Below are 14,664 nucleotides of genomic sequence, written 5' to 3'. Positions count from 1 at the left end.
ACAGTTTAAAGATACATTTCTATATTCCATAATTTCATAACTTCAATAATGAGCTTACTAAGGACCATACTTTTAACGGAAAAACGGCGTACAATGATATCACATTTTTAAAAATCTACGTATGTTTATATTTTGCAGTATTGTACATTAGGACATAAAAATGAAGTATTTTGGGGCAGGCACCTTTTTAAAGGTGATCAACTCTTAGATCCATGAATAAGAACTTAAAAATGATGTTCAATCATCTCCTAGCACAACAGCAACATATAAATTATAGGACATAAAGGTATCATCAGCAAATTTTCTAAATGAGCTTTCTGTAAGGGACTAAGAGACATGAAACAAACACTTCCTATACACATGTTCCAGTGAGTGCTTTACTTAGCCATACTTTTTATTTCTAGACTATGGGACAGCTGAATCCTCTTCAAATACTACAATACTCATGCAGATGTTAGTGCACACTACTATATAAAGCCCTACACCTGTGAATACATTCCCTACCCCTGTGAATACATACACTGATGTGTGTGAAAACATAATTCATACAAGTAAGACATTTACAACTCACCGGCCAATCTGTAATGGCCACGCTGCTTGTGATGGAGTGGGCACAGAATTTGTTGGACTCACCAACATGGCACTATATATATTGGAAGCAACCACAAGTATACAAAGTAGAATTGGTCCTATGATGGCCCCTTCCAGTCCCAGGTAATATGCTCCACCAGCTACTGCAAGGCCTGTCAAGTAAGGGTGACCCCCTCTGCCACAAGAACAATAAAATTAAATTAAGAACAACAAACACAGCATTATCAATTAAGAAATGTGACTTAATACTGAAGTTTTATTAAGCTTAGGAAATGACCCAGCTAGCCATAGCTACCCATATTTACACTGTGAACTGCTGTCTGAATGACTGCACAGAGGTTCCAAGCTGTATCCTGTGCTGTATTCACACCACAGATCAAACACTATTGTAGCCTGGAGCGCTGGTAAGATCCACACTGGAGCAGTTAATTTACAGACATCTGCTGAACAATGTCTGAAGGACTTAATGGCAAACACACTTCCATTTTGAGAATGGAAAGATGGTTGGTTACACAGACTGTTCACGCTTTATGGTCAAGAACTGTTGAAGTTTAACACAATTAGCAACAGGTAATATGAGAACCCCTGAGCAAAGCCATTCAGTGAGCTGATGATAGCAACTTGCAGTGCATCTTTTAAAGAACAGTTAGCATACAGTCTTTAAAGAAATAGCCATGTCTACTCATTTTGTTATAAAAAAGCCTCTCAGACTGTGTGTTTACTATCATTAGCTTTTAACATTTTCAGGTGAAAAACAAAACCGGATTTCAATGAAGATAATAATATTTACTGGAAAGTTGAGACCAGAAGAGCTTTTTGTTAAGAGCTCTTACGGCACCAAGCAAACCATGCCTTTTTTCATTTTCTGTATTTCAGATTCACATTTAGCACCTGTATTCAGCTGCAAAATGTGAATCCTTCCAACACGATTTACACAAAACCTGCTCATCATTCTTCATTCTTTATACCATTCTTTATATCATTCTTATAAATAATGATGGCAATATGGAACTGCAGAAGAAAAACTACAGTTGAAATTTAGCATGCAATTCTCAGGAAGTTCCTCTAAATTCTGAGTGTAACACATAGAAAATACCAGCTAGTCAATTCAGAACTCCAGCAGTTCCTGAAGTTGCTACCATAGTCCTGATTTCTACTCAACTCCCAATTTTTAAGTTTTTACCTTCAACACAACTGTGTGCAAAAGGAGGCAATGAAACATGACCTATTAAATCTGACACACCTCAATCACGCCTCACCTAGATCAAACTTAACCTATTGGCAGGACCAGATTTCTTTCCTGAGGAGACAAATGTGGCTTGAAGTTTTATGTTTCTCCAACAATAGACATTATTAATTTCTAAACCTTTAAAAGCTGAATTTTTTCCCAGCATTTGCATCAGTTTAAATTTTCTTTTGCCTAGTTTTCTAAATTAAACAACAGGTCACCTAATGAAATTGGACTACAGTACAAAGGTAATCCATTCAGAAAACCCTGCATAACCTAATTATAGCTATTTCAAATAGGTTTAATCTAATCCGCAAGACATCATGATGCTTACTGTTCAATTTACTGGGAAGAATACAATTTTCCTCCACTGTCAGAAAATCTATTACTCTCCCATGTATTTTCTAGACAGTAAACAGAGTTTGCATCCTCTACAGTTCAAAGAAAATGTATTTTAGGAAGCAGAAGAATTACTGGCTATTTAAATAGCTACTAGCCTTAAATTTATCCATGATGTATTGCTGGGAAAAAAAATGTAATTTGATTATACTTCACCTGTTAGATTTAATTAATGCAAAACAACTAGAGGCACAGTCTATGAAAATTAGTATTAATATTTGGCATATTACCATTAGGTACTCTCTGTTCAGTATAATTACTATATATATATATATATATATATTCAGTATAATTCTAACAACACAGAACTGAACCACTTTACATCCTTATTCTACATTAACACTTTTTTTTTTTTTTTTGGTCCCTAAATAGCTCATGGTTTTATCTGCTCTGCAGCATTATTATCTGGCATTAGGAGATAAAAAGAAAATGCTACACACCTTTACTCAATAATTAAGATATACAGAAAACAAACTAATTCTAAAAACCCAGCTGAAACAGCTCATTTTGCTGATGTTGAGTTCAAGACCTCTGAAGGGTCAAAGCTCACAGAAAAGTGGCCTGGGAAAATGAAGGCACTTAGGCCAGTAAAACTGCTTACTATGAGGTTATTCCTGAGCTTGAAGACACTGTTTTGCATGCTTCAGAAAAATGAGTTTAATTAAAGGCATCAGTGATTGTCAATCATTTTTACAACGCTAATTTTAAAAAGTGTTCGATGTACTTACCCTGATATATCTGAATAAATTGCTGTATCTACAAAATAGGTTGGCAAGAGGTGAAAAACCAAGAGCAGAAGGGCTTTACATCCCCGTCCTTGCACAAGCCACAGATCTAGGACTGCAGGAACTGCTGCCCAGTATGTCCCCAGAAATGGCACTGCTCCAAGGATTGCTGCTAATGCTAGAGCACACAAAAGCAGAAGTGAAAAAAAGATCACAGAAACATATTTCACAAATATATTTACAGTTACATTCTGACACTTTTGCCACACCAGTAAGTCCCCCTTCCATCAACTGTTATAAATAAAGCATTGAAGAAGTGTCACATGAGGCTCTTGGTGTTTTATAGCTGTGGTTTAGAACAGTCCCCATATAGAAGAGCTTCAGCAACTGACAAGTCATAAGGAGTTAAGAGGCATCAGTTTAGAAAAACTTGAAGTTATACCAATCATGTACATTTCTTACTGTGTAAAAAAGCAAACGAACCTAAGTCTCACTCCAACATACTGCATCCCCTGCAGTCACTCATAATAGTGAGAGAGCAGGCAAACAGATTTATGACTTATATATTTCTGTATGCAAACGTGTGCACACAGCTGCACACCCTTCTGCTTATTACAAAGACCTGTTGTAATCCAAAGCAATACAGATCTGCTGCCACTATAATTTAATGCACCTCCTGTATTATAAACATAATACAAAGCACAAGCACAATTAAGTGGGGTTTTTTTTTTTTTTTATTATTTTGGTCTCATTAACCAGAAGGCAAAAACTTTTAAGATTTTGCATGTAGTTGAAAAAAATAAGACTGATTATTTTCTAAGTAAGTGTAGTGACAATCAATGCCTTTAAGACAGTTGCACTTTACAATACAGCCATTTCCCATTATATTGGGGTTTGTTGCTTCATAGCTTTCCCTTATGCTTCCTTGTACACAAACATTTTGCAATTACTATTATTATCATTCTTTTTAGAGAAAGAAGCGCAAAGAGGAACAGGAGAGAAGGTTTTTCTCTAAGAAACTGTCCAGCCATTTCCAAAACTTTAAATTAAATAGATTAAATAATAAAAGAAAACCAAAGGCTGGTAACACAGTCAGACAACAATACTGAGAATAAGAAGCATTCCTTTATCATGCATTTCCATGGTATCCAGATCTTCCTGCATTTAGGCATCTTGAAAAATCTGCACTTGTCAACTGTGAAAGAAACAGAAGCCAACACATAGGCAAAATAAAGGTAAAACCTGAAAATACTTGGACTGAATACAAGGGAGAAGGAATTGGATCTAGCAAACAAAACAGAAAGAAGAGTTAAAGTAGCTGGCAGGGAATGTGTTGTGGAAACAGAAAAAGGCAAGTCTCAGGATAAGACAGCAATCAGGGCCTCCTCTCTTCGCACAGCCAAATTCTCTGAGATCAGACCAAAGGTTGTCAGCAACACTTAATATTTCTGATTTTGTACAATAAATAAGTACATAATGTTATTTATAAATATAATTGCTCAAATTCTTACCAGATGGTATGAAGACTATGTTAATCCCAAATATAGTGTGAGTCAGCCAAGTGTAGAGTCCATAGAACCCAGCCATTTTGAGGGAAGCATCAAACACACCTCTAAAACGATCAAAGAAACTCTGTTAATTTTTATTAGCAAGAGGATTCCAAGAACTACGAAGATACACACACAGGTTGCTTTGAATAGCTGAAAAGCCATCAGTGCCACAAATAACACATCTCAAAATGCAACACTTAAGCCTTATACTGTCTGTTCCCTCTGAGAAGAATAAATATTCACCACACAGGTAATTAGAAGCATTTAGGCACAAAAAACAATGGGTTCCAGGGATAAATTCCTTGAAAGAAACTGCTCAAGTATCAGACCACATTCTCTATCAAAAATAACCTATTTTCTACAAGAAGCAGTACCATTCTACGTACAAAGTACTTGTTCTTTCCTCTTTTCCACGTCTAGGTATTCATTCATTTTCTTTATCTGCTTCGATTCTATACCTGCCCTTTTTCACTGGATCCCCCCAGCTTTTAGGTTGCTTACTAGGCTACATTATGAAAAACCAAATGGTAAATAAAAAATTCCCAAATGGGAACCTAATTCAATCCTGCTGAAACAGGACTGAATCCAAAGTTCTCCTCTCTTAAGAGTGACCACGGCTTCATGAGACAGCAACAGAAGCTAAGTGATGTGACATTTTTACAGCACCAGGGCAGGTACATATGTGGAATATCCCATAACTGAACTGGAAACCCATGCCTTAGATCCACAGTCACAAAAACCGTAATTTCAAACTGCTAAATCTCATTATTGTATTATGTTATTTTTCACCAAGTAACCAAGTCCCACAAGTCAGAACAGTTCTAACAGTTCCATCATTGCACAAGTGGTGGCACATGCACCCTCTTAACAAAGATAAACGTGAAGTTTCCTGATGTTAATTTCCCATTCATAACTCACAGTGACTGTGTCTTGGCAGTTCTGGGAACTCTGGCAGCAGGGCAAAGAGGACAGGAAGGCATACAACAGCAATCTTTGAAGGGCATAGAAAAACTGCCCTTTCTGGATCTGAAGTCAGCACAGCTTCCTTCCTCCATTGAGTCCATAAAGCCTTGTAGCAAAGAAACCTGTGATTCTGTGATATTAAATTACTAGGTAGAATCTTTTCTCAGCTGCCAAGAAGTCCAAGACTCCCAGTCTTTGCTTCTTTGGCTACTATCCTCATTATTATTTCTGTAGGCAGTGTGCATATTTTTGCCATTGTTTCCTACCTAAGGGCTCACTTTTAGATTTCTACATGACTTTAGAATCAAAATTATCTTATTTAAAATTCATTCACTGGAAGCTATGACTGCATAATAAATCTCACACATCAACACTACTGCTCAAAATGTGAGATTCTCTTAACAGACTAACCAGAAACAACTGCTGTCCCCCCTCCAAAAGAGGGAAAGGGAAAATAAACAAAAAAGCAAGATTTAAAGAATGACCTGAAATAACAAGTCTGTTATTTGACAGGCAAGAATTACATGGTGCAAAAAGAAAGGCAGAGAACATTTACAGATATGTGGTGGCCTCAGTAAAAAAAAGCCTCAATACTTCTCTGTTTAGATGGACTTTTATTACATTAAAACAGAAAGTCAAAGCACAATGTATAAAATCTAAAAATTTTGAAGAGTGACATACTCACTTGTATTTGAGTTAAAAGCACAGAAGTTTCAGACATAAAAAAAAAAAAAATTAGCCAGGAGGCAAGAAAATCTCAAGACTCAAGGCCACAGTAACAATGTTAAATGTGAGTTTGCATTAAAAATTCAAGATACTTTCATACTTTAGCTACTCAAAAATCTTAATTTTCTGCATTTTTGTGACATTTAACTCATGTCTACTCTTCCTGAGGATATCACAGGAGCATAATATCTAAGAAGAACCTGTGCAGTAATCTTCAAGCAAATCTTTTTATTATCCAACAGAAACCGTGGCACAAACACATCACAGTTGTCAAAAATATTTTGTAACTTGAGTATCTCCTTATTTTTTTCAAAAAGATATTTTCTGTACTGTAGTAAAATTAACAAGGCCTTAACAATTTCTATATATATTCACCAAAACAACATTTCAGTGTACAAGAGATGAGACGGGCCTCTAGCTTGAGAAAAGTATGTGAAGTGTTAACTTCAGCTGAAATGAAAATAACCACCTACAAGCAGTCATTTTAGATTTTCCCAGAGAGACTGCAGAAGAAGGGAAGACAGTGCTATTATGGTAACCAAAAGAGAGACAGCAACCCAGGAGGAAAAAATGTTGAAGGTGTCTAGAAAATGAGTTGCTTTCTTAGTCTCAGCTCAAGGACTTGGCAGTCAGATGCACTGGTAGAACAGAAAAACTAGTGCAGGACTAACAGGTAGTCCTGGTCTGATGTCATTCTGCAAGCTGACACATATTAAGTTTCAAAGGCCAAACAGTGCATACCTCTGACAGACTGTAGAACAGCACAGCACCTCGCTGACTCCATGCTTCCAACACTCACCACTAATACACTGAGAGGAGAAGCCACTCCACAGTGCTGGGAAGTTGGGAAGTGCCAGTGATCCAGCGGGAGGAGAGAGGAGGCTGCACCTAGTCTCATTCTCCTCCTCTCCCTCCCCCTGGTGTGTGTCTGCCTCAAGTGAAGTCATAAAACATAACAAAGGCACAGAGAACACTACTTTGTGGCAAGCGTGGGCCACGAGAACCTTAATCTCTCTGAAAACTCATATTTGTTACTTTCTGGTAACTGTCACAAAAACTAAACATTGTATTTTAAAGTCTGGAAATTTACATCTATTTTGCTTCATGGTTAAGGCAGCAAAAAAAATAATTCTGAAAACACTAACTAGAATCTTATCAGCAGTTTGCTTCAGCTACTCTGCACCTGAGATACCAGACCATAAAGATGATGTGGGTGTGCCAGTGCCAGTGCTGCATGAATTTATTACCATCTGTAAAATGCAGACCTTCCTGGTGTGATTACGACAGTAAGTAAGTTTCATCTCTTAATATATTACTGGCACATATACAGCTTCTTTTTATATACAAGAGTAATTCTATTATTCAGAAATCAGAAAATCCAATTGCTGCTCACGTCTCACTTTGGCACTGTATCTAGATGAACCACTTTACCTGCAAGAGCTGTCATCTGCAAATGTGTAATTTATGAGCACTTCATGCCAATTTGGCACAAGGCATACTCAGACATATATATTCCATTTTAAGTGAGCTTTGAAAAGCATGTAAAATTAAAATAAATAAAAATCAGAGGACATGGGTCATGCTACATATTATTCAGATTAAAAATGAAGAAACTTCTGTGAAATGCTTCTGCACAGCTGGCCTACTTTTTTATTTTTGGGTAAAAGTTCATGCTATTAGAGTTCTGTCCCTAAAGTAGTGAATTTGCTTGTACACTCTACAAGGGAAAGGGCCACCTTTTCAGGGTTTAGTGGATTTTTTCTTCTCTTTTACAGATTGGCCATAAAAAGTCTAGAGCTTCCTTTTTATTACTACTGTAGTTTATATCAAATGTATGTCCACCTGAATTCAGGTGCACTTCACAGAGCCTGCAGGTAAAGTGTGCTCACTGTTATTGACACAATGAGATTTCAAAAATTTCAACCTAATGTTGCAGCAACCCCAGTTGAAAAGAGCCCTTCAGCTCAGATCATGGATTTTTTGACCTTGTAGTTAATTTGATTTTCTAGATCTCTCTGGTCCCAGAGCACTGCAGGAAAGAAGAGCATATGGGCTGAAATAATGAGAATTTGAGCCACCAGAAAGATCAGAGTAAGCATATCGTAAGTTCAGAAGAGGGATTTTCTGGTTATTATACTAAATGTATATAAACAGGCATACAAACCCTGGCTTGTGAATGGACATGAGAGTCAAAACTAGAAAAAGAGTGGTATTCATCTTTGGAAAAGTTTGCAAGAAATAGCATTTCTCTAAATTCCTTACAAAACCCTTTACAATCCATACAACAGTTTATAATCCAATTAAAATGCAAGCTTGGTAATGGGAACACCCTGAGCCAAAGACTGTTAGAATAAGACAATTTCACTCTTTTGTCATCTTCCTCACACCACTGATGTTTGGTATTTTGCCGTATTCTCTGAGTAGACACTAAAAGGATTGTATTACATCTTTGTAGCAAACCTTTCTGTACAGAGAATGGACTAATTTAAAATGATGCTTTAAGAGACCTCAGCTATTCAGTTTCTCTTGGGAATACAACCATCACATTTTAAAGGAGAGTTCAGAGTATAACAGAAGTGCATTCAAAACTACACAGCATGGTTTCACAATTTATCTTCAGATCAGATTAGCCCAGAAGTGTCCCAGGAAAGGAGCCCTTCCATTCCCCTGTTCCAAAGATTCACTTCTGTCCCAGATGACCCTTCCTCTGTCTACCTGCCAGCACAGTTTTCATTATGTGCCATGACACTTTCTACAATGAATTCAGCTTTTTCATTTTTACAGTGAATTCATGACAATGGTTACATGACAGGTTAGTTTTAACAAAGTAGCTCAGGTCTCCACTCCCCAGCCAACTCCTAAGCAGTGACCTAAATAGTTGCATTCCCACCAGGAAAGAAGCCAGTACATTCATGGTGGAGAGCAAGAACGTATCAGTGCTGTCTTACCCCAGCTGAAATTAACACTCACTGTTCACCATAACTTCAAAACCAAAGGACTCTGTGGTGTGCGAAGAACTTTCTTTCTTCACACACCACCAGGATCTGTTGCAAAAGACAAGTTGCCAGTGACAGCCATTATCTTTGAAAAGGGCAACGTATTCTCCTTCTACAATGATTCCCCCAAATTTCAAGTGACCACCAGGTGAACACTGAAGAATGAAATGACTTCAAGAAGTCCTTTTGAAAAAAAAACCTCTTAAGCTGTTCTTTGACTCTCTTTAAGGGTTCTGTTCTTTTAGGGATAAAAAAATGACCCTCTTTATATTTCAGTTTCAAATTTAACATGAAAGTAAGCTAAGTGCACTAAGATAGATTCCAGCTACAAATAAAGCTGAAGTGGCAGGAAGTGTTTCTTGACAGAGTAAGATCATCTCAGGAGCAATATAAATATGCAAATTACTTTCAGAGATGACTCCATGACAAGATTTCAACAGTTTTGCTGCTGAAATTAATTCCTCCTCATGAATGATACAACTAAACAAAACAGCTCCAACATATGCAGGCTAGTAATGACACTAATCAGATAAAGTGATACAGTCACATCAAAGCATGGTTCCTCCAGATGGTATAACTGGTGCAAATATTGCATACACCTCCCAAGGCAGGACAAGGCTCCAATGACTTTATCAAAACACTATTAAAGTGTGGCAACCAGTCTGAAGTACACAGTGGCACACAGACTTTCTTCCCTAACAGAGAAATGTCTACATCCTGTGAAAAATAACAATTAATCTGTAAGAAATTCTCTATCTATTTCTTTAAAATGCCTTTGTATTTGTATTATTTTTTTAATTACTACTTTGGCCTGTAATTGTAAGCTTACAATTATACTTCTGAAAAGACCAGTTATTTCTGAATGACCTATTTCTAACATTTCCAGATTTTTATCATGAGTAGACAATGTTTACTTCATGAGTAGACAATGTTTACTAAGAGCATTACTGCACTAGTTTTAAAATTGGAACATAACATATAAAAAGGCGAACTTGTTCAGACAAAAGATCTGTCTACCCAGCATCCCATCTCCAGAAGTCCAGAAGCAGATGCTAAGGGAACAAAAGAAACAGACAAACCTCTTCAACAATCCCCCCCGAGCATTCTTCCAACCTCTATTTCCACCTCAGGGGATATTACGAACCTCAAGCAAGCTTTCAAACAATTAATCTTCAATTAATGTATCTTCTTAGTTCAATCCTGCAAGTTGCTGCACCTCCAGTGTTGTTTTGCAAGATCTTACCCATGCCCTTCTGCCTGCTTCATGAACCAATGCAATTTTTGGAAGTGCCTGGTCACTTTTTGGTGATGCTAAGATTTTATCCTAGAAGGGACCATAGACAGTCCAACCCAGTCATCCTTTTCATACTGGTTTTGATTTTACAAACTTCAATTGTGTAACACCCTTTTTCCTAGGCTGAAGAGTCCTTCAGTCATTCCTCACAGAGAAACTGATGCATGCCTTCATTTCTCTAACCTGTCTTGTTGCACTCCTAGCTTTTTGAGATCCAGAATGGCACACAGTAACTCAGAGTACAGGAAAGTCATAGTTTCATACAATGGGAGTACTATTCTGTATTTCTGTTTTTTAGGTCTGTGGTAACAAGTCTTAACATTTGATATGCCTGGCGCAAGTCTTTTAAGTATTACCAATCACTGAGCTAGCCTGTGTACCAGAAAATATAGCTCCCAAGTGATAAGAGTCAGCACAGCAGTGATCGGTTTATGTGTGAAGTTAGGACTGGTTCTCCCCCACATGCATCACTTTCATCTACACTACATTTCATCAGTCATTTTATTTCCCAGACAGTGCTGTCTTCTAACTGAGTTTATCTACGATCTTGCTGCATCCTTGACTTCTCTGGGAAACCTGTTCCAGTGTCTCACCACTCTCACAGTAAAGAATTTCTTCCTTATATCCAATTTAAACCTACCCCCTTCCTGTACAAAGACAATACCCCTTATCCTTGAAAGTCTCAGGAAAGCGATACTGTAAAAAGCCTTTATTAAATTTTGGTAGAACATAGCACACAGATGAACTTATTAAAGGTCTTGCTTGCCCACACTTCAAAAAACATGAGGAATGAGGCAGAACTTCCCTTCTGTGAAAACTCCACTGAATCCTTGCAACTAAATCATATTCACCAGGTGCTGGTTCCTACTAAGCCTTACAGTACCAATACCCATCCAGCTTACAAGTTTGTACTTCCTGGGTTTCCTGGAACAATTTTTTTTTTATTTTGCTCCTGAGATTTCTATAGTGACTTACCATCAGTCGTTCCCAACAATTTGCTATTGCTCATTTAATCTGTTTTGTTCTAGAAGCTCTTCTACAGTCACTATAATTTCTGAAAGATTCTGCTTTCCATGAGAAAGCTCATCCATACGAAGGGTTTTACAATGTGACTCCCTCTACTTACCTTCACAGCAAGAAGAAAAACAGCATCAATTTACCTCCCCCCTGCAACAACCTGAGCCTTGTGGTTGCTGAGTACCCCTTGTCATCCCCTCAGCCCTCTGACTGCTCGTTGCTCCTGTCGCATGTGAAAAATTATACTTTAGTTTAATAGCATTTTATGGAGGCTTTGAGTAAATGAATCCAACATAGCACCTATTTCTATGTGCTTTATGCCTATTTCTATCTGCTGAACTTTATGATCCTTTCATTTCATAGTGAAAACTTCAGCTTTTAAGAGGATAGTTTCTCATTTCCATGGCCTTTAACACTTTGCCGTTCAGATATGCACTCTCTTCCCTTCCGCCTTACTCAGTTATTAGCATGCACTGGCATTAATACTTATTGTTCTCCACACCACTTGTAAGGATGTAAATTCTTTAGGATTGCCATTTTAGCTTGTAAAGTTCATTAATGAGAGCAACAGCTGTCTTGAGTCAATACTGCCTGAGATCCATTGCAGTCTTATATTTAGGAACTCCTAGGCTGTTCAGATTATTCCTATTATAAAATTATGAAACACAAGCATAAAGAAGGGAGTATTTTCATTGCTTATGTAGGATTGACCTTATAACTTGAAAGAGTGAAAAGCTAAAGCCGTAATGTTAAATCTTTGAAATATCAGGAAAACCTGAAGTTGTATATAAGACTTCATGCTGTCTTCTTACACTACAATAGATCGGTATTTTAGACAGCAGAAATCTAACCAAGATTATAATAACATATACTGCAACATTAAAAAACACATAAAGAATTATCAGATGTGCAAACATAGAACCCTGCAACATTATACTAAAAATAATTCTAATATTATACTTTTATTCTTAGCAATACCTGATGGAGTATCTTTTCCCTACAAATTTAATTAAGTCTTTCAGTAACCTTTTTCTTTCCATCCCTTTCAGTTAGCCTGCCTTAGAAAGCAAAGAGAAAAACAAACTGGCTGACCTAAACTCCGGATGTAACTTAAGCATCACTCTCTTTACTGGTACAGTTTATGTCATTACCAATTAATCATTCATTCAAATATTGGGTTTTGAGATATATGTAACTTTTAAAAAATTGCTGTAGTAAAGAAAAGTAGTGTGTAAATAAAGCCGAAGTGCGACACATAATTAAGGGATTTGTACCTAAGATGCAGTGTAGTTGCATTAAAAACGGCAGGGAAATCTGCCTGTGTGTTTAAATGTGCTTCCACTAGCACATGCACTAACCCATATCATCTGCACGTTTACTGAGATTGTCAGTCTCAAAAAACACTGGACAGCCAGAGAATTACACACTAGAAATATGCACTAAGACAAACTACTGTTAGAACATACAAAACATGCCATCTGCAATATGAAAGAAGCCAATGGCAAAACATCAGCACTGTCCCTCATAAAGCAAGAGTCCTCAGTAGCTTCTCAATGTGCTTGATACCAGCTGCAGGGCAGAGAGAACAGAACTGTCTGCTTCAGCATCAGGTTATGCACTTAGATAATCCTGTGAATTAAGGGTAGTAAACTGTAAAATTCAGATTAAATTTTACAGACTGTGACATGCTTCACCAAAATTATATATGTATAATAATGATCATTTTTTCATAGCTTCAGGTAAATTTTGTAGTAAAGATTAAGCATGAGCAATGCTGAGTATGAACATGGTTCCCACAATGAGTGTGCTGCCACTGGCCACCCTGCTGCTGATACATGCCAGGATGCCATTGGCTTCATGATTAAGACAGAATCATTAAGACAATTGTTCAATTCTAGTCCCACCTCATAACATACACCTTAAGTAAAGTTTGAAAAATTTCACTAAGGTCCTATTAAATGCATTCCTGTAACATAACATTGCAGCAAGAAGTAAGTCCTGCTACTAAAGAACATTCACTGCATGCAAAAATTCTGTCAAAATGCAATCAGTTAACAGTTATCTTTTAAAAATTAATCTGAAAGAAATTATTAATGTTGCAGTAAAATAAACAAGATCACACACTTTGCTTTTTCTAAGCATTAGCTTAACATGCTGGAAGATTATTGTTTTCTGTGGGAATTGTATCATTGTTTCATTTTCTCCATAATCACTGCCAGGATGCCAAATCAATTACATGTTTAAACAGCTGAGATTTTTGTTTGTTTGTTTGTTTACATGCTAGCTCTTTACAGATCTCTTTAGATGTTGATAAATAGAAGTTGAAATTTCATTAAGAATCTATTTCATCCATCAAGACACTACAGGTTTTTTTCACATCAAATATTTCTTTTGACTTTCCAACCAATTTCAGCTAAGGATAACAATTTCCTCTTTAGAAATATGTAATATTTTAAGTAACTTTCTTATAACCAACGGAACATCTGATCAAATTTGAGATGTGCATGACAAATGAAGAAAATGAAGCAAATAATGATAACCCTTCTCAAATCGAAAACAAACAGTATTCATCTTCCTGGCATTACTGAACAAACTTCCACTAACACATGTTTCAAGGCATTACTCAAAACACTGATCTGGGTTTAAGACCATTTCACGATATAATCAGGCCCCACCAAAACTGGAAGCTGCAGTAACTTTAAGCCACAGCCATACCCGTGTGCATGCACTCATGTGAAAGTATCGCACACACTAAATTGCACTGAGGCCGTGAGAACATGCAACTTAGTAATGTGCAATATCTCCACCAGAGCAAGCAGAATGGGAGCTTCAGGGAAGAAGGGTATGGTGCATTCAGGAAGAGAACGACATGCTGCTCAGGGAAAGGAAAATGGTTCAGGCAAAGGTGTGCATGCTACTACTTGGAAACCTGTGATTTGGAGAATTACTGCTTCATCCATTCAGGACAAAAACAAAACAAAAATAAAAATCCAGACAAGAGCACCCCCTCCCCAGTTCAGGAGTAAAGAATATAATTTTCCTACTTAAGCAGTAAAGTAAGTGACTCATGAACCAACTTTATTTTACAGAACCCTTCTGAACAAAGCAAATCTCACACTGTTATGGTCAGATAATGATTTGACTGAACCTTCAAAATACTGCATTATTAACTATA

General features: G+C 37.0%; 1 protein-coding gene across 3 annotated transcripts in view; it reads right to left on the bottom strand.

Moving 5' to 3' along the window:
- The window catches only part of TMEM245 (transmembrane protein 245), a 78,239-nt gene that overhangs the window by 7,351 nt on the left and 56,224 nt on the right, over positions 1-14,664 (bottom strand). For all 3 annotated transcript variants that reach the window (XM_041483089.1, XM_041483080.1, XM_041483099.1), the window contains 3 exons: positions 4,455-4,555; positions 2,947-3,121; positions 572-766 (listed from right to left, as the gene is read on the bottom strand). In XM_041483089.1, coding sequence (XP_041339023.1) covers positions 572-766; positions 2,947-3,121; positions 4,455-4,555 — 471 coding nt within the window. The remainder of the gene's footprint in view (positions 1-571; positions 767-2,946; positions 3,122-4,454; positions 4,556-14,664) is intronic.

This window comes from Pyrgilauda ruficollis, unplaced genomic scaffold (genome assembly GCF_017590135.1).
Source record: "Pyrgilauda ruficollis isolate IOZ18807 unplaced genomic scaffold, ASM1759013v1 scaffold116, whole genome shotgun sequence".
NCBI lineage: Eukaryota > Metazoa > Chordata > Aves > Passeriformes > Passeridae > Pyrgilauda > Pyrgilauda ruficollis.
Note: the sequence above shows the minus strand (reverse complement) of the source record. Positions and strands in the feature narration are given on the sequence as shown.